Source organism: Loxodonta africana, chromosome 22 (assembly GCF_030014295.1).
Source record: "Loxodonta africana isolate mLoxAfr1 chromosome 22, mLoxAfr1.hap2, whole genome shotgun sequence".
In the NCBI taxonomy this organism is placed as follows: Eukaryota; Metazoa; Chordata; class Mammalia; order Proboscidea; family Elephantidae; genus Loxodonta; species Loxodonta africana.
Window position 1 is genome coordinate 65,948,001 of NC_087363.1, and position 19,388 is coordinate 65,967,388.

The window sequence follows — 19,388 nt, forward strand, 5'->3', positions numbered from 1 at the left end:
CAGAAAACAAATACTACAACAAATTACTACATTATATTTTTAGATAAATATTTCATCTCTAACATGTTATAATTAAAAACATTTCTTTCTATTTCTTGCTCTTACAAATTCTTTAATGATTTCATCCCAATTAAGCTGCCGAACAATAGCTACATGAATTGAGTCTTTCTTGAATCACTGTTGTATGCTGAGGGTTTTTGAGTCTCTTTAGGGATAAAAACGAGTGTTCTGTTGTGCAGCTTGTGGTTATTAAAGTCAGGAATATGCATAAAGCAATTTCAACACTGGGAAATACACATTGTATTTTATCTTCTGTTATGGAATCATACATGCCTACATGAGTAAAATTGGTCTTTCCTGAATCTGTAAACTTAGCTCTCACATAAGAATGCAGTTGTCACATTCTCCATCAAGGTTTGGATTTAAGTCATCAGGATCAGCCTGCACTAACATCTTGGCTGCCTTCATGCATTCTTCATCAGGTACATCCACATTGTTTAAGGAGGAAAATCTATTTGAAAGGACTTCATACACTTTCGCCCTTCTTTTCATGCAAGATTCAAGCGTGTCCATGATGGTGTAGTATGTGGTTGTACAAAATTGATCTCTGGTACTCAATACTTCTGGAGCACTTACATCATTTACTTGTTTCTTTCTAATGCTTCTGCAACTGTGAACTGCTTGATAATCATCATTTGGCAGTTTTGCTGTGTTTTCAAAATTTCTTAAATTATGTAAGTTTCCTGTTACTGACTGCTAGAGAGCTGTGCATGTCTTTAAATTTACTTTTGAATCTTGAAGGGCTTGACTTGTCCGATGAAAATGCTGCAATATATTATTCCACATAACCAACATAAACACATACTCTTGTGTTTGCATTTTGTTGGCGATGTCTTCAGCTTCTCTTTTGGTAGCTCCTTTTTGTACCTGGTCTTCAGCAATATTTTCTAAGGCATCTAGAATCTGAGTATATGATTCCAGGATTGTACTTGTTGCTACAGCATGCATTTCCCAAGGTGTATTAGAAAGACATTTTAATACTCAGTTATTGCCTAAGTAAGTTTTAAGACTGCCTCCCAGTGAGTAGAGAATCACAAAATATGTAGAGTAACTGAACACTGAAAAAAATTAACTGCTTCCAGACAACAATCTACTTACTGCACTATGTCCTACAAGATTAAGTGAATATGTAGCACATGGCATGAAAATGGCATATTCATTATGTTGTAAAATTTTCTGTTGCGTGCCTTTAAAAAACACACTGACATATTGGCAGCCTTGTCATAGGACTGGCCTCTACACTTAGAAAATTTTGCAAACTTCACATAAATAGTGAAGCACTTGATTTGCAATTCACCGGTATGACTTTTTAAGCTACTGTGCTACATCGTTTGACAGATTTTCCATCTGTTGGAGACAGATATCTTAAAACAATACGTAGCTTAACTGTATAAGAAAGATCAGGAGTGGAATCTACAGACAAACTGAAATATACAGCTATACTTATTTCACTGAAAATAGTTGATTGAACTTTATCACTTATTAAGTTTATTAATTCTTCGTGTGTTATTTTAGACACACATGATGGGTTGCCCTTTTCTGTGTTATCATATTTTGAGATGTGACCTGCCAAAAATGGATCAAACTGAGCAACAAGTTCAAGCAAACCCTGAAAATTTCAATTTTGTGGGGACCCAAACACTTCATTTCTTCCTCTAAAAGACAGTCTATATTAAGTGATTGTTATAATGACAGCAACAACACATTGCAAAGCTTTCCAATACTGACATTCTTCATTAATTTGTGTTTCCAGGTCATGAGTTAAGCCAAAACCATGTCTTCAGTTTAAATATGGCAACATACAATCTCTGTGAATTGGACTGTTATCATGTTTACCAATCATATTTGAGTTGCACCAATTGCTGAATCCATCTGTAGCAAATGAAGAATTAAATGATTTAGGACTGAACAGTTTGCAAACAAAACAATATACACAGCCAACTGACGGAGAATACATTAGCCACTCCCTCTTATAATTTTCACCATTAGCTTTACACCCTAGGAATATATTTTGGCTACAAAACTTTGTTTACCATCCAGAAATTTCCAACACAAATTTTCAAACGGTCCACTGCAATGCTGACTATCACTTGGCCCTCTTTTGATCCAGTAATTTCCATCGTTAGAAGAAAAACTATTCCACAAACAGGATCTGTATTTCGGTGATTTATGAGGTCTGCAGATGCAGCAATTTCAGATTCTAAAATAGTTTCACTTTCTACACCATTATTAATTTTTCTACCACAGCAAGGAATAGATGAAGAATTTGGAACAAATTCTGTTATAGTCATATTGCTATTAGTAGTTCCAGCACTACCTGTACTAGCACAATGATTTGCATACATTAAACTCCAGCGTTCAACAAAAGAACTCTCTTCTGATTCATTATGTTTTAAAAAGAAAGTTAATTTTGGAATTGTCTTTAGAGATTCACAAATCCTTTTCTTTTTATCTTCTGGGAGCTTTTGTTTTTATGCTCCACTTAGTTGCTGCTGTTTCATTTTACCTGAATATAAAATTATGTTACTTTTTAAATTTGGTTCTACCTTAGAAAATACATTTGAATAACTGAAAATAAATGAAATTTATAAAACGAGTAAAATCTATGAAATAAAATTTACATTCGAATTTGGGCATTAACACAAAAATTCATATTGGAAAATTGTAAGTAAGTTGATTTAGAAGATGTAATTTTGTTCTTCAGGTCTAAGATAGTCAAAAGAAAAGTACTTACAAAGTAGTCAGAAATAATTTCATTTGTTTGTTGTAAGATGTTTGTTGGCAGGCCCTTCACAGATCTCCATGAGTGTTTTTCGTCTTGAAATAATACTTAAAACCTGTGCACTCACTTTCTGTCCTTCGCACTCACTTTCTGTGCTTTGAGGATACGTCTTCACAGGTCATTGGAATACTGTTGATACCCGTTGGGGCGAGAGTGATCGCAAAGAGCATGACAGAAATACACGTGTACGCTCAATCTGAAGACGTGTTGTGGTTCACTTTGCATAGGACCAGATACCTCATGAGTCATGTGATTACAGTGCCCCTGGCATGTTCTTATGTGGTTGATGGCAGAGAACTGAATGTGAGCTTATACCCAACTGGTCCGAAATGAAAAGGAAAATAAAGTTGTTATCATATACAAAATGTGTAAAAAGTATCAATTTCATTTAGTGCCGTGCCAGTTCCCTTCTACTGCAGTACTCACTTTTCCTTGTGTCCTGTCTGCTTGGCATCTATGCATCTCTGCTTAGGACAAATGGTGCCCCTGTTTTGTTGATGCCCTAGGTACGTGCTTACCTTGCTTGTTGGGTAATCTGTCCCTGCCCTAACCTGATTAGTCTTGTCCCGTAAGCAGCCCGGGGGCCATCCAGTAGCCTTCCAGCGTCCACCAAGGCTGCCTGGCAGATAGTGGAGACATGGGCATCACCCTGATAGCACCTTACCAGAGAGAACTGGAGACCTTTGGAAGGGCCTTCTAAAATCCTGAACAGAGAAAAGCAGCAGAAGGGCCGCCCAGGGAGCTGAAAGTCTGGCCCCTTCAACACCCGACACCCCAGGCCACGTCCACACCTATGGCAAGCATGTCCCGGGGGGCCCCGCGGAAGTGTGGAGGCAGCACGGTGCGTAGCCCCAGCTGCGGCACTGCTGGTAGCTGCCTGTGTTACTGCCCTGGGAAAAAGCAGTTTACAGTCATTAAGCTCGGAAGCAAACAAATGGGGCTCAGAAAGGAGGTCCAGAGTGGACTTTGGCTGGGTAGTGCAGGGGTCTGCGCACATTCATTGGGCCTGCAGGGGCTCTAAGGGTGAAACTGGGAGGATAATGAAGCCCCTCCCCGCCAACAGGCCTCCGCAGCTTTGCTGGGCAGACCAAGGGTTTCCTCGTCTCTCTCCTGAGCCCCGATCTTGTCCCCCAGCCCCTTGGCCTGTCCCTTGGGAGCAGCTAGGTCTTGGATCGTCCTGATGACCCACTCTGAGAGTGTAGCCCCCATGAGCACTCCTCATCCTGCCACAGTGAGTGAGACAGAGAGACAGATGCCCGGCTCTGCTGCCTCCACTGCCCGCCTCCCTCGGCCTCTGGCTCCTTAAGGAACAGGTGAGGGAATCTGCTGGAGCCTGCACGTGCCCAGCAGGCGGCGAGGCGGGTTCTCTGTACACAGTAGCCTCCAGAGCAGAGGCATGGCCGGCATCACTTTCCCAACCTTTCCCCTTCACGGCTGCGACCCCGGTGTAGACAGTCCCTCCCTCCCTCCACCCACACCTCAGCTCTGGCTCCCTCCCAGAGGAGGGGATGCGAAACTTCAGATCTGCCCTGCCCCCACCACCTTCACACTCGGCTAATGAGAGCCCACCCTTCTGTCCGCTTCCCCAAGCTCCTTCTCAGCTCCAGTGCCGTATTCTAACTGTCCCTCCCAGCTCTCCACCTGGCACCAACGCCAGACCCTCCGGTATTCTCAGGCATTCCTGCCAAGCCCTGCCACCCCCTGTCGCAAAGCACCGCCCTGAACTCTTGACGGGTATTGAAAATGTATTCAATTTTAGTTACCAATAAATAATAGTCTCAAAAAATCTGAATGCCCGTGATAAAGCCCCAGTCTCCCTTGACTTCCCACGTCCAATCCTAGTCCTTTACTCAGAGCTAGTCACTGGCAGCCTGGTGTGCATCCTCCTTAAAAACTGTCGTGGTTAGCTGCTGTCAAGTCAGCTCCGACTCATGACAACCTTGTGTATACCAGAACAAAACGTTGCCCAGTCCTGTGCCATCTTCATGATTGTTTGTAATTAGACAGTGTGATCCGTAGGGTTTTCATTAGCTGAGTTTTGGAAACAGATTGCCAGGCTCTTCTTTCAAGTCTGTCTTAGCTGAAACCTGTATACTGTGAGTGATCCTGAAGGTATTTGAAATACCAGTGACATAGCTTTTAGCATCACAGCAACACGAAAGTCAACACAGTATGACAAACTGACAGATGGGTGGTGGGCTTTAAAAGTAGAAGTTACATATATGCTCTAAATCAGGATATGCATGTTTTCTCTCCCGGAAGGGTTCCTGTGATGGTTAAGGTTGTGTGTCAACTTGACTGGGCCATGATTCTCAGTGGTTCTATAGTTATGTAATGACGTAGTTTGGTAGTTATGTAATGATGTAATCATCCTCTATTTTGTGATCTGAAAGTGAACAGCCAAACAGTTGAAAAGGGAATTTCCTTGGGGGTGTAGTCTGCATCCAATACATACGGATGTTCTAGCAAAGCCTGCACCCACTGAAACCTGCATCTGAATCTTTATCCTCTGACCTCTGGTTTTGGGGACATGAGCCAGCAGCCTGCCACCTGACCTGCAGATCTTGGGGTTCACCAGCTCCCACAACCCCATGAGCCAGCAGCCTTCCCTGTGACTGCCGATTTCAGGTTCGTCAGTCCTGCAACCACGTGAATCAGGAGAAGCCTCCAGCCTGATGCCTGACCCATAGATTTGGCACTTGTCAGCCTCCAAAACTATGTGAGCCATTTCATTGAGATAAATCTCTCTATATATTTATATATACACACGCTTCACTGGTTTTTCTCTTCTAGAGAACACAGTCTAAGACATTTGATACTGCGAGTGGGATGCTGCTCTAACAGAAACCTATTCTAACAGAAATGTGAAAGTGGTTTTAGAATTGGGTAGAGGCTGGAAGTCTCTTAAGGTGCCTAACAGTAAAAGCCTAGATTGCCTTGAAGAGATTGTTGGTAGAATTATGGATGTCTGGTGAGGGTCAGAAGGAGGTGAAGAGAGCTATAGAGAAAGTCTCTATCATTTTAGCAAATACATGTGGATCCAGCAACAGAATCATGCTAGATGTGGACCTTAAATGTACTTCTGGTGAGGCTTTAAAAGAAAATGATGAACACGCAATTGGGCAGTGGAGGAAGGGCAATGATTTTTATGCAGTGGCAAAGAACTTGTCTGAATTATGTTCCGATGTTTGGTGGAAGGTAGAACTTATAAGTGATGAACGTGGATATCTGGCTGAGGAGATTTCTAAGCAAGATTGTAAGGGGCCCATGTGATTTCTCCTTGCTGCTTATAGCGAAACATGAGAGGAAAGAGATGGGCTTAAAAATGAACTGTGCAAAATGAAAACAGAACTTAAAGATTAAAAAATTCTGTTGTATGAACTAATGCCATGTGTTCTAGAATGTTCACCAATGATGTGGCCACACAATCTTTTGTTAAAGAGATTAAACCTGTGACTGATGGATCTAACCAACTACCACTGGAAGGGACAGAGAGAAAGAAGGGGCTATTTGCCTCTTGAAATTCTACAGGCAGGAAACAGGCCAAAGGAGCTACATCTGTTCCCCTCCAAGAAAAGAAAAGAACCACCCCTGGAGCAGCTCAGAGTTCAACAAAATCGTTGGAAAGAGCATGGGAAGCAGAGCCCTCTAGGTCTCAAAGGATGGGGCCAAGGCCTCCTAGGTTTCAAAGAATCAGATCTTCACCAATGGGTTGTCTTTGTAATGTTAACGAGACGGGATTAGTGTAGGATGTGTCTTAAACCAATCTCTTTTGAGATATAAAAGAGATTAAGCAAGCAAATGAAAGACACAGAGATGGGGGAAGAGAGATGCCAAGCCACATGAATATTGCCCAAAGCAGAAGCTCAAAAGAGACAAGGACCTTCTTCCAGAGCCAACAGGGACAGAAAACCTTCCCCTAGAGCTGGCACCCTGAATTTTGACTTCTGGCCTCCTAAAGTATGAGAGAATTAATTTCTGTTTGTTAAAGCCACCCACTTTGGTATGTCTGTTATGGCAGCACTAGATGGATGAGACAGTTCCCTTACACCCCCTTCTAGCTGTACTTATTGATTGGTCTGCAAGTTCAGCAAGGACTAAAAGAAAACAGTTGAAGAGGGATGAAAATCTAAAATTCATAAATAAGGTCGAGAGAGTGAAAAGGAGAAATAGTTTAAGAAATTTAAATGATTTACTGGGCTCAGCTCTTAAAGAATTGCTCATTCCTAAGCAGAGCAGCGGGCAGTACCAAACCTCTAGGTAGAAGGTAACTAAAGGCTGGAATGATCTGAGGCCCCATCCCCAGGGATGGTGACTGCACGCCCATGTCCACCTCAGCAGGGTTCACCTTCAACTCGCCCCTGTCCCTACCCCAACCAGGGTTCCTCTCTACCCCCAGCACATGACTGCCTGCTCTGGCCCAACCCACCCACCTGGGTGTCCTGGGCCTCACCCACTCCGGGGCTGTCCTGGCTACATGGTAAACAGCCCATTAGAACCATGGTGTCCCCAAACCACCCACGGGGGATCCAGAGAGGTGTCTGGGGCATTGCTCTGCAAACTTGGGCAAAGCGCACTATGAAGGCCGGTGGTTGGACCAACACTTCCTCCAGCCATCGCTTCTGTGGTGTATGAGCTTGATGTGGATAAAAAGTCTATGGTCTTGGATAAGGCCCTGTTTCCCTTTCTTCATACAAGTACTTTGAGTCCAAATCTCTAGAAATTATTTCTACAAGGTGGCTGGGGAGAAAAAAGGCCTCATAGTTAGGCGAAAGCACGTGGACTTAGAGAAAAGTGTGCTGCCCCATGGCTCCGTAGGTACATATAAAGAGGGGCCAGGGGTGCTCCATCCCGACAGGCACGGGTGTCTTCATTGGGTTATGTAGAAAGGACGATGAGGCCCAGGACTCTTTTCCCCATTTGGGTAGAGAAGGCGTGCCCCTCTGCCTCCAGACAGTGCAGGAAGAGGTGTCTGGCAGAGGTATCCATCCATGGTGGGTCTTGGGCAAACCCCCGTGGGCATAGATGCTCACCCTGGGGGCCCGTGAATGCCTCACCTGGGCTCTGTGTGGCCTCTGCAGACATCTCAGTCCTGCGAGCCTCCTGGGGTTCTTAGCCAACTCCAAATTCACACAAGAACTACTTCAGCTGAGTGGGTCAAGCAGTCTATTTTGTTCTGGGAGCATGGACACACAGAGATGCACTGGGTGGGGGTGGTCTGCTGCTCCTGGCCTGCCTTTCTGTCTCGAGCCTCTGGGTGTGGGGTGCATCACTACCTGACTAAGGTGGAAGCCCCCTGCCTGACCATTTCTGGCTCCCAAATCAGTGGCATGTCTCGGTTGTTTATTTATTGAATTACTGCCCTCATCAGGGTCCTAGGACCTCCTCCACCTCCACCTCATGGCCAGGGACTGGCTGCAGGGCTGGCCTTCTGCTCTCAGGACACACGCTGCCTCAGCCTGACTCGGTACCTTGCAGGGGGACGTGCTTCAGAGGGGCTCCCCTGGGCCCCCAGACGTGGTCTCTTGTTTGCCCCTTTCTGCCCTCAGAAACTTCCCTGGTGTCAGCAGGCCCACCACCCTACGCCCACACATCTCCCACAACCCAACTGGCAATGCACAGTTTAGAGCCAGGCCTAGTTCTGTGGTCATCAACACACGCGCATGGTACCACCTTTAAAGAAACAGGGTGCCCTGGTGGAGGCCAGGGGCAATGTTCTCTCCTCTTAGGCACAGTACCTGAAGAAACACTTGAGGATCTCAGGACGTCCATCAAGTAAACAAATGCTGCCCAGCGTGTGATGACTGCGGTTCGAGAACACATTGCCTCCTTGCAGGCTTTGCATGCGGGGTCTCTGCCCACATTCACCCAGTGACCTGCCACAAGGGCCACGGGGCCACAGGTCACACATCAATCAGGCTACAGGCTGTGTGTTTACAGTCAGACTCATGAATAGACGGAAGAGCAGTCATCCTCAGGGATGACCTCAGGGTTACTAGGAACATAGCCCACACCACCAAAACAGAAAAGAGACTCCCCCACCCCATTTCCTTTCCTTATAAGTCATAAGAACTGAAGTGTTACTCTTGGGACTCATCTTTCAGGCTGAGTATCCCTGCGTGGTGCACACAGTTAACGCACTAGGCTGCTAACCAAAACACTGGAGGTTCAAGTCCACCCAGAGGCACCTCAGAGGAAAGGCCTAGTGACCCACTTCTGAAAACTCAGCCATTGAAAACCCAGTGGAGCACACTTCTACTCTGACATTTATGGGATCACATGAGTTAGTCAACTGGACAGCAACTGGATTGCCCTAACCAGGCAGGTCTTCTTGAATGCAGACAGCCTGGAAGGAAAGGAGCACACACACCAAATCTCTGAGCTGGAGAGCAGATGTGGTCTCCCAATCACTGTCTTCCCCCAGAGGAGGCAGAGAGAGTTGGCAAGAGGAGGGAGAGGCACTGAAAATCAGGAAAGGAGCTGATGGGCCCCATCTACTTTACAGCTTTGCCTGTGTTATTTCACATTATCGACTGTGTCCAATCTGAGACCATTTTATCCTCAGATCTCAGACGCTCACGAGCCTAAGGAATGCCCTCTTAAACGTACGCGTTTCCTACCACTACCCCTTCTCCAGCAAATCAGCTTCAGGTCTGTGCCCTGATGTTCAGGGCCCAACAGACAAAGTCAGATCCACCAGAAACAGATAGACTCCAACCCCCCAAATACCAGTCAGCGGGGAGTGGTAGCACATGTCGGCTGACGGGGGCAAAGTTTGAGTCCTTCGGCCCTGGGTAAGTGGGGCTCACCCTAGCTTCCTGGTGCTACTGCCTCTCAGAGAAGGCAGGGGCGGGGGTGGCACAGGTCCCACTTGGTTGTCCTTACTGGTCACGCTGGGGTCTCACAAGGTATTTACGGTGACCCCGTGGGGCCAGGACATACCAGATGGATATAGTGCAAGAGGAAAACGACAGGTGGAATCTGTGTTCTGAAGGGCTTTGTTCCCAGGGGAACAGACACAGGCTCATGCACCCCCCACCCAGTCACTGAGAGTCACCACCAGCTCCTGGGCCCCAGGCACCACTGGCCACCAGCCGCACGTAGAGAAGGCCCCGACAGCCCACGTAGAGAAGGCCCTGACAGCCCAGCATCCACCTGAAACAATAGCATCAATGCTTACTTTTTTTGGAGCGGGAGAAGAACCGGATGCCCCCAGGCGAGGTAGAGGGGTTGGAGCTCGGGGACGACTCTTTGGACGAGGAGCGGAAGATGCCGCTGAAGCTCATGCGGCGTGGGGAGCGTGGGGGCGACTCTTGGTAGGAGAACGGGAACATGGTTCTGGGTGAGCCGGGGCTGGTCTTGGGCCTCACGGGAGCAGACATGGGGCTGGAGGGCTGGTGCTGGGGACCTCTGGAGAACAAGCCCTTGGAGGGGCTGCTCGAGCTGAAGGGGCTGTCCACCTGCAGAGACAGACAAGTGGAGGTACCTCCTGGACCTGCTATGGTCACACTGGCTGGCCCAGTGCCCCTCGAGATGAGCTGGCCCTCCCAGCCCTCTGCCCAGGATGGAGTGGGATAAGCACCGGACCCAAGGACGGCCTATCTATAGTCTGACTGGGCAGGAGGTGGAGGGGAGGAAGGAGAAGGGGAGTGGGAACGGGTGGCTCAATACCATGCTTCTTACTTACTCCTTTAACCTTTAGGTTACCTACTGGCTTTTACTTCTCAAGACCTTTCTTCTGTCCTTCTCAAGGTATGACTACACTGGAATATTGTTCTCCTGCCCTACCTCAAAGGAGGAGACACATATCCCTGTGATCTGGAGGGGGCAGGCCTGCGGCTCCATCCCAAGGGACCCTGGCACTAGGAGACTGTGGGCTTTCCTCCCTGCAGCTCTGGCTCTGGATGAGAGGAATGCTGCTCAAGGTCAGAACAAAATCTACAAGCCAAAATCTCAGACCCTCACTTCCTTGATCACTCACAATTGTAGCTATAACGTATAGGCTGAAAAATTATTGGACCCCACAAATTTTTTTTTTAAAAGAAAGGTATTATGGTTAAATATATATTACAAACCAGTTTCCATTTAAATCGTTTTTAAGTGTACAGTCCAGTGGCATGAATTACATTCTCCATGTTGTGCAACCACCGCCACTATCTATTCCCAAAAGTTTTTCATCACCCCAAACAGAAACTCCAGCGGCCCTTCGGCAATAACTCCCATTTCCTCTTCCCCCAGCCCCTGGTAGCCACTAACACACTTTGGTCTCCAGGCACTTTCCTATTCTAGATGTTTCATGTAAGTGGCCCCTACAATGTTTGTCCTTCTGTGACTGGCGTATTCACTCAGCATGATGTTTTCAAGGTTCATAGCTTATCATATATCAAGACTCCCTTTCTCTTACTGGCTGAGTAGTATTCCACTGTACATATGTGCTACATTTTGTTTATCCATTCACTTTTTGATGGACATTTAGGTTGCTTCCACCTTCAGAGATTATGAACGGTGCTTGAACGAACATCGGTGTACAAATATCCATTAGAATCCTTTCTTTCAATTCCTTAGGGTATATACTTAGGTGTGGAATTGCTGGGCCATATGGTAATCCTATGTTTAACTTTTTGAGGAATGGACCCCATAATTTTAAGGCAAGACATACAACTCACAGACTTAGCAACATATCAGGTGTGCCCTGTAAGCATGTGTTCCTGCCAAGAAGGGCTTCAGACCATGCACTCTGGTGGGGCATGCCTGGGTTCAACAGCCAGCTCAGCCCCCTTACTGTATGATCCTGGGCATGCTATTGAGTCATTCTAAGCCTAAGTTTCCTCATCTGTAAAATGTGCCCTCACCTCATAGTGCTGTTTGAGGTCAGATGAGAATTCACATACGAACGTCAGCACAGTACAGCTGCACAATAATCAGTCAACCTATGCTAAGCTGCTCTCTCTTATTACTTGGTAAACTTACAACACTGGAGCAGAGAGGCCTCCCCATTGAGGGCTCCCCCGTCCAGCAGGAGGAAAGAACAGTGACTTGACAGTGGCAAGGACAAGGCCTGGTAGAGAGCAGACTAGCACTTCTCAAGTCAACTTGCAGGCCCTGGAAGCCCTGAAAAACCCTGGCTGGTGACCAGCAGAGTGCTGAGAACGTGGGTCCAAGCCCACCTGTTGGGGGTTGAGTGGTAGGCCCCGGCCACGCTGCTCCAGGCAATGTGTGGAGGCCGGACCCAAGTAAGTGCTTCCACCACTAGAGGGCTCACCCTGACTCCCAGCTTGCAGCTCACTCAAGGCCACAGTGCTACCTTCAGCACCATTAACCACCCCAGGGTGTGACCTCTGCCTGTGGATTCTCCACCCGGCCTAAAGAATCAGATGGGAGCCTTGCTACTCCTTCACTAAACAGTGCTGGGGGCTCAGAAGAACAGACTGAAGTTCACCTCACTACAAAGGAGCAATCAGAAATCTTCCTTTTTAACCATTTCATCTGAAAATCATTTAGATTCTGTCTGTATTTGATGTAGCCACTATCCCACCTAGGAGATTCAGGCTTTCTGAAGCCTTTCCTCATCTCGTGAATAACTTTTATTTGCCGGGAGCAGCTGAGGAAGAAGCAGAGTCAGGTACAGGAGGAGGATATGGAATGCATGTCTAATTGCCTCCATGAACAACTGTCCCCTTTGCCAAGACATCAGAAGAACTGGATGGTGCCCAACTACCATTACTGAACGTTTTGATCAAAGATTTTATAGAAGACTCTTTGATCAAAAGTGGGGAATGCACAACAGAATTTAATATTCTCCTGGACTCCAGACTTCCTGGGGGCATGGAGGAGGATGAAGCCCTGAATCTACTGCCCTGAGATAATCTTTAAACCCTAAACCAGAAACATCCCCTAAAGTCTTCTAAAAACGAAACAGTAGTTCAGCTTAACTTGTAAAGAATGTCTGCCTTGAGCATTATGCTCTTTTAAGATCTCCAGTGAAACCTATGAGAGCCAGAACTCAATGGGACTGCCTTGTTTTTCCGGGTCTCATTCGTTTTCCACCGTTGGCAAGGTGCAGTCTTATCACTTTTCTATCACTCATTTTAATGAAAAATATTTGAGTTTTCCTTCTCCGACAGGTTTCCACCTTACACAAGTTCCAGTTCTTGCAGGTTTTACTGTATCTATATTTTGGAAATATAGATACAGTGGTTAAGCACTACGGCTGCTAACAAAAGGTGGGCAGTTTGAGTCTACCCGCTGCTCCTTGGAAACCACATGGGGCAGTTCTACTCTGTCCTATAGGGTCACTATGAGTTGGAATTGACTCAACGACAATGGGTTATATGGGAACAAATCGATAACAGCAACTTGAAAGATTAGATAGGAAACTTAGGGGGCAGCGAGTTTGTTAAGGGGGGAACAACAATTCAGAAAAGGAGGGTGAGAGTGGTCACACAACTTGAAGAATGTAATCAATGTCACTGAATTTTACATGCAGAAACTGTTGAATTGGTGTATGTCCTATTGTGTATATTCTCAACAATAACAGCAAAAACAAAATAAATTATTAAAAAAAGACTTTTAATGACTCCTCCAGTGGTGGGTGGAATGTGCATACAGACGGGGGTGTGGGGGGGTTGTTGGTAGAAAGTATGGGGAAAAGCCCAGGTAAGAAGTAGAGAGTGCGCCTAGAAGCGGGGGTGAGCAAGGATTCTGGAGAAGGAGGTTCAAATTCAAATCTTGGCTCTAGTTTCTACCATCTCAGTTTTCTCACCTATAAAATGAGGGCACTAGGCCTGCTTTCACAGGGTTGTGAAGATGAGGGGTACAATATAAGTACAGCATTTAATACCTTTGAATTGTGGTGTTGGAGAAGAATATTGAATATACCATGGACTGCCAAAAGAATGGACAAATCTGTCTTGCAAGAAGTACAACCAGAATGCTCCCCAAAAGCAAGGATGGTGAGACTACATCTCACATACTTTGGACACGTTGTCAGGGAGGACCAGTCCCTGGAGAAGGATATCATGCTTGATAAAGCAGAGAGGGTCAGCAAAAAATCCATCCTCTACAAGACGGATTGACACAGTGGCTGCAACACTCTGGGCTTCAGCATAAAAATGATTCTGAGGATGGTGCAGGACCAGGCAGTGTTTCGTCACTGTGAGTCAGAACCAACTTGACGGCACCTAACAACAACACAGCATTTCACAGTTCTGGCACCTAGTGACTACACCACATGTATCGAATCAGTTCTCATCTCCTGAGTTCCGTACCAGGAGACACTTGATATTTGTGGCACATCGGGTGGGAAAGAGCACAGGGCTGAATCACAGACAGGCACTGTGTACTGCACTGAGGACCTCATCCTTTCCTGAAGGATACCACTGACATATCTTAAGCAAGGGAATGGCACAGCCAAATTTACTTAAAACAGACTATTCTGGAAGCCTCCATTGTGTCTCCCTCATCATCTTGCACTGAGTGTTACTGAACCAGAAGGCAGGAGAAGGTGCTGGTTGAGGGCACAGAGGTTTAGATCATAATGCTTTTAAGAGGTGGGGCAGGAGTCTGACCTCCGAGCCTACCCCCTTACCCATCACACTGCACACCCCAGAGAGCAGCAGAAAGATCTGTAGGAAGGCCTGGGGAATATCACAGGGGTCAGGGTCAAGCATGAGGTCCAGAGGTTGACTGTTAAGCTGCTAAAGTCACTTTTAGGAGCTACTTGAAAAGCTAGGCCCAAAGATAGCCTTCATGTTTAACCGCGATCCTTGCAACAAGGAGGAAGAGGAGTTGCCCGGTGCTTAGAACCATGGTGAAGAGACACAGGTAAGCTAAGGCCGAGGTCCTCAAGAGCTCTCAGAGAATGGCAGACCAACAGCTACAGCATTAGGCAAGACACAGCCCTGTAAGGATGGCGCTGATGAAGAAAGTTTCCAGAGGGTAAAAACCTGCCTGTCATAGGGCACCCAGGGAGGGCCTGGAAAGCCAGGTGAGCTTCAGGTGGGCCTGGGCCAGAAGAAGGAGTCCAGGGGGGCCTCTACAGATAGGTTATGGGGAAAGTTGAGCCAAACACCACTGGAAAACCTGTCACAAAGGGCCTCGAATGCCCAGCAAGGCTGATAGGTGATGAGGAACCTCAGGATTCTACTGAACGGGATTCCCAGGCCCACCAGGCCAGGCACCAGGAAGTCAAGCCTGAGGAGGGCCCCGGAGGCAGGCCTTCCCTCTTTTCCTTGAAAATGGCCCAAAAGTGTGGGTCCTGTGTCTGCTCAACTGGCCATCTCTTATGCGAGACTGCGGGTAGAATCGTACTCGTGGACAGTGAGGCCCCAGGCTGACTTTGGAAGCCCTATCCACCTGCTCTGTTTCCAGCTGGGGTGGGCTAGGCAGCAGTACAAATAAGGAGCAGCAGTGACAGCCACCGTGGCTGGCTATAGCTCTGCCTTTATCAAGCCGTCACAGAGGATCCTCTGAGGATTTTAGTTGGATGAGTCCTAGGTTTGATGCACAAAGCACCTAGAGGCTCAGAGTGTCTGTTGGCTTCATAGAGGCTGGTAGAGAATTGGCACTGAGGCTGGTGCCAAAACAGAGAGGGAAGGGAGGTGAGACCCAACTTCCCACCAGGGAAGAAGGAAGGGGAGGAGAGGCCCAGTTTCCCACCAGGGAAGAAGATTGTTCCAGGTATGTCAGAGTGAGTGAGGGTCCAGTGGGGCCAACTCAAGAGAGGCCAGGGTGATCAAAAGACTAGACAACAGGCATCCTCAGGGGCCCCAGAAGGGAGGCTAGGAAAGGTGAGCCTCAAGGTAAGGTACACATATGGATCCTTGGGACCCAGAGAGCAGCAGGGAAAAAGTCAGGGAGACTCCTCCCTGGGAAACTGATTCAAGCGGGGCAGGGTAAGGGACCCCAGTCCTGGGGTCCAGATTTAGCTTGGCACCACTCCAAGGAGTCTGCCAGCTGGAGGCGGGACAGCTCAGTCTGAGGCCTGTAGGCACCCACGAGGCCAAACAGAAAGGGCCTGAAATTCTCAGGGAGAGGAGCCTAGAGAGACAGACTGCAAGATCCAGAGTCTGCAGGTATCAAGGGGCACCAGGGAAGCACTCTGCATCATCCAGGGAAGTGATGGTTGGCTGCATTTCTTCTAAAGTAGATTTCACTCTCCACGCCTAAGAAGTGATGTACTAAGATCACCCTTCATCCAGGGACCTACCACTGGGGTAGTTCTGGGTGCTGGCATTATTACACACATAATAAAGGTAAGGGTTATCATTACAGGTTCAGAGAAAGCAAATATCTTGTCCAAGGTTACAGTGAAGGCAAGTTACCAGGAAAGATGAACAGGGGAGCTGGGCGACTGTCCCAGATCAAGAGAAGAAAACCCATGGTCATGTGGAGCCTTGAGGGAGGAGAGGCTTGGGTGCATTCTAAAGGAAGAAAAAGGTCTGTAGTTTGAAAGACAGCAGTGAGGGGAAGGGAAACTCCAAAAAGGATTCCATTAGTAACAGTTGAGATGACATGGGAACCCCAAACTGGAACCTCCATTTTAACAGCCCTTCACTATTCAGTCACTTCATGTGACTGCAAGGTGCTGGATGATGCTGCCTTGCTCTGCAGACCCCAGCCCAAGGAACCCCACTATCCAGCTGTGCAGATTGAAGGGGACCGGCAGATTCTGCACAGAAACATGTTATACAACAGTGCTCCCTTTTGGGGAAAGGACACCAGAGAGAGGGGTAAAGAGTGGAGCTCGGCAGGCCCCTGTTCCTTGTTTCTCTAACCTGTATCAGTTGGTGTTAAGGACAGTGATGGTCAAGTAAGCCTGACTGGGACTCCTGACAGCAAGGCCAGCTCTACCTTCTCTATCTTCCTTTAAGTGGTACCTAGAAAATGGAGCAGGCCACCAAGTATCAGATGGAGATTTAGCTTGGCAGGCACGGAAGCTTTCCAGTCACCATGCCCAAAGAGGAAGGATTCCCTAAGGGGGTGGGGATCTGGTTCACAAGCTACCAGGATGCGGAGACAAGCCAGAGGGGCAAGAAGCATGCTGCGGTATTGTAGGCTGCTAGCCCTCTCCTTTCGTTCTGTTGTACATAGGGTCACTGTGAGTCGGAACAGACTCGACAGCACCTAACAACAACAACACCCCTCTGCTTTACCTCAGTCACTACCTCTGAGTTTGCCACCCCATCTGCCACACGTACAGTCAAAAACATACTGGACTAAGAATCAAATAAGCTGGGTTCAGCCTTGGCTCAATTGTTAGGGAGTCATGTGACCATGGAAAGTCTTTTCACTGTTCTGAAGGCCATTTTCCTTATTTATAAAATTAGTGTACGTGCTGTATGGGACCCCGGGAACTTGAATGAGTCTAGGAAGGAAGCCCCATTAATGACAAAAATGAACATTCCCATCAAACTGGTGGGATGGGGGACTTGGAATTAGATTTAAGTTACCTTAAAATTAAGAAACATGATCGTATCTTTCACATCTGAATTCACAATTGCAAGCTTCCACCCACCCACACCTGCTTCAGAGGTGTGGCTCTCTCAGAGGCTCTCACATGGGGCATCATAGCCTAACAAGAGCTCCAGGGGCAGGAATCATCACAGCTTCCATGGCCACAGCTCTCCTCTGGCTCCTGGTTGCATTGCCTCCTCAGGGACATCAGAGGCTCCTGCAGAGCCCTTCCTCACCTCCCTAGTCTCACAACCTCCCTCCTCTCCTCTGTAAGAGCCTGGCAGCATCTCCTGATCTTCTTTCTACTTTGCTGTTACAGTCTGAATTATGTCTCCCAAAAAGATGTGTGAAGTCCTAATCCTAGTACCCGTCAACTTGACCTTGTTTGGGAATAGCGTCTTTGCAGATGTTACAGCTAAATTAACACAAGATTATCCTGGAGTAGGGTGGGCCCCAATCCAATCTGAGTAGTATCCTTATAAAAGAGGAAATGAGAAATAGACAAAAGGCAGATGGCCATGCAGCTATGGAGTTATGCTGCAACTGCAAGCCAAGGAATGCCTAGGTGTGCCAGAAGCCAGGAGAGACAAGTAGGAATTTTCCTGTAGAGGCTTCATGGCTGACTCCCTGAATTTGGACTTGTAGCCTCCAGAACTGTGAGACAATACATTTCTGGGCTTATAAGCCACTCCGTTTGTGGAATATTTTACGGCAGCCCAAGGCACTCGTTATCAAAACTTATCCTCGGAAAGGGCTAGATGCCAGTAAGAATTTAAACCATGTGCTCCTTTTTAGGGGTAATTTACGTTTTGAACTGACTGCTAACATAAGGGAGAGAATTTGGCTGGGGAAGAGGGAAGCCCTTCCCAGGCAATTTGGAGGCTAGTTCATGTAAACAGTCACCTAACCTGCTAGCAAAAAGGGTGGGCCTTGCAAAACCAGTAGAAATTCAAGGCTACTGGGATCTAATGGAAAGTGGAACCAACAGTTGTCAGGTCAGAAGGAGGAAGTGTCTGCCCTCTAGGGATGGGCAACACTGGGATGGGGCTGGGGTTGGGGTAGGGGAGGCCGAGGGAACAGTCATGGGCAACGAAGCCAATGGGAATCCTAAGCATCCATCCCCTCCCTTCCCTTCCCAACACGAACACTTCACATCTATGGCCCCATCTCCAGGTCACACCAGGTGCTAAAAGATACAGGGAGAAAGAGTGTGCTGTTAAAGAATACGTTTTACTGAGTTTCTGTTCAGGGTGGTGAAAAAATCTGGAAATGGATGGTGGTGATGGTTACACAACATAGTGAATATAATCAGTGTCAAAATGGTTGAAATGGTAAATAGTTTGTTATATACACTTTACTACAATTAAAAAAAAATGAATATGTTAGAACGAGAACAAAGACCTTCCCAGTAAAACAGGAACTTAGGTTCCTTCAGTCCTCTGCAGCCACTGTTGCTAAGCCACGTGCTTAGTGATGCTGTCTAGTATAACCAGTCACCTTCTCATAAGTTGGCGTCGTCTCTCCTAACCCTGTGAGAGGGTAAGGCCACGTCCTAGACTTCCCCAACACTACCACCAATGCCACCAAAGTTCTGAGTCAATGTTGGGTGGTGGTAAGAAAGCTGTCAGGGTCCTTTTCTGTCCAGGTACCATTCATTTGTGACAACAACTTTACTCAGGAACCCTTCTGGAGAACCATGCTTGGGTCAGGGTGGGACTACCAGACTCCAGCCCTACCGGCCCCGCCCCAGCCAGGGCAGCTCTGGGTGTCTTTCCCCTAGTCCAAAGCCTGTGTGAAGGAAGCATTTTGTGACAGCAAACACTGAGTCCTACAGCTGGGCCTGACCAGGCCGCTGCTCCTCTAGGCCCTCCACTTCTTCCCTGCTAGCCCAGGAAGCTCTGGAGGCCGCAGCTGCTGCCTCCTCTGCGAGCCATTTCTGGCTGGGCCGATCACTGCTAACAGATTGCTTGTTGCAGGGCAGGCAGCGAGCAGAGCCAGTTTTGCCCCACAGGTCCAAACCAACTTGTTAATTCAATTGCATGTAATTCAAAATACTTAAGGAATAGATTGGCTTTTTCCTGCCCTAGTCTCA

The 19,388-nt window shown here is 47.3% G+C and overlaps 1 protein-coding gene across 3 annotated transcripts in view; it reads right to left on the reverse strand.

Moving 5' to 3' along the window:
* PRKAG2 (protein kinase AMP-activated non-catalytic subunit gamma 2) overlaps positions 1 to 19,388 on the reverse strand; it is a 421,068-nt gene that overhangs the window by 284,360 nt on the left and 117,320 nt on the right. For all 3 annotated transcript variants that reach the window (XM_064275061.1, XM_064275060.1, XM_064275062.1), the window contains exon 3: positions 10,023 to 10,302. In XM_064275061.1, the coding sequence (XP_064131131.1) occupies positions 10,023 to 10,302 (280 nt within the window). The remainder of the gene's footprint in view (positions 1 to 10,022; positions 10,303 to 19,388) is intronic.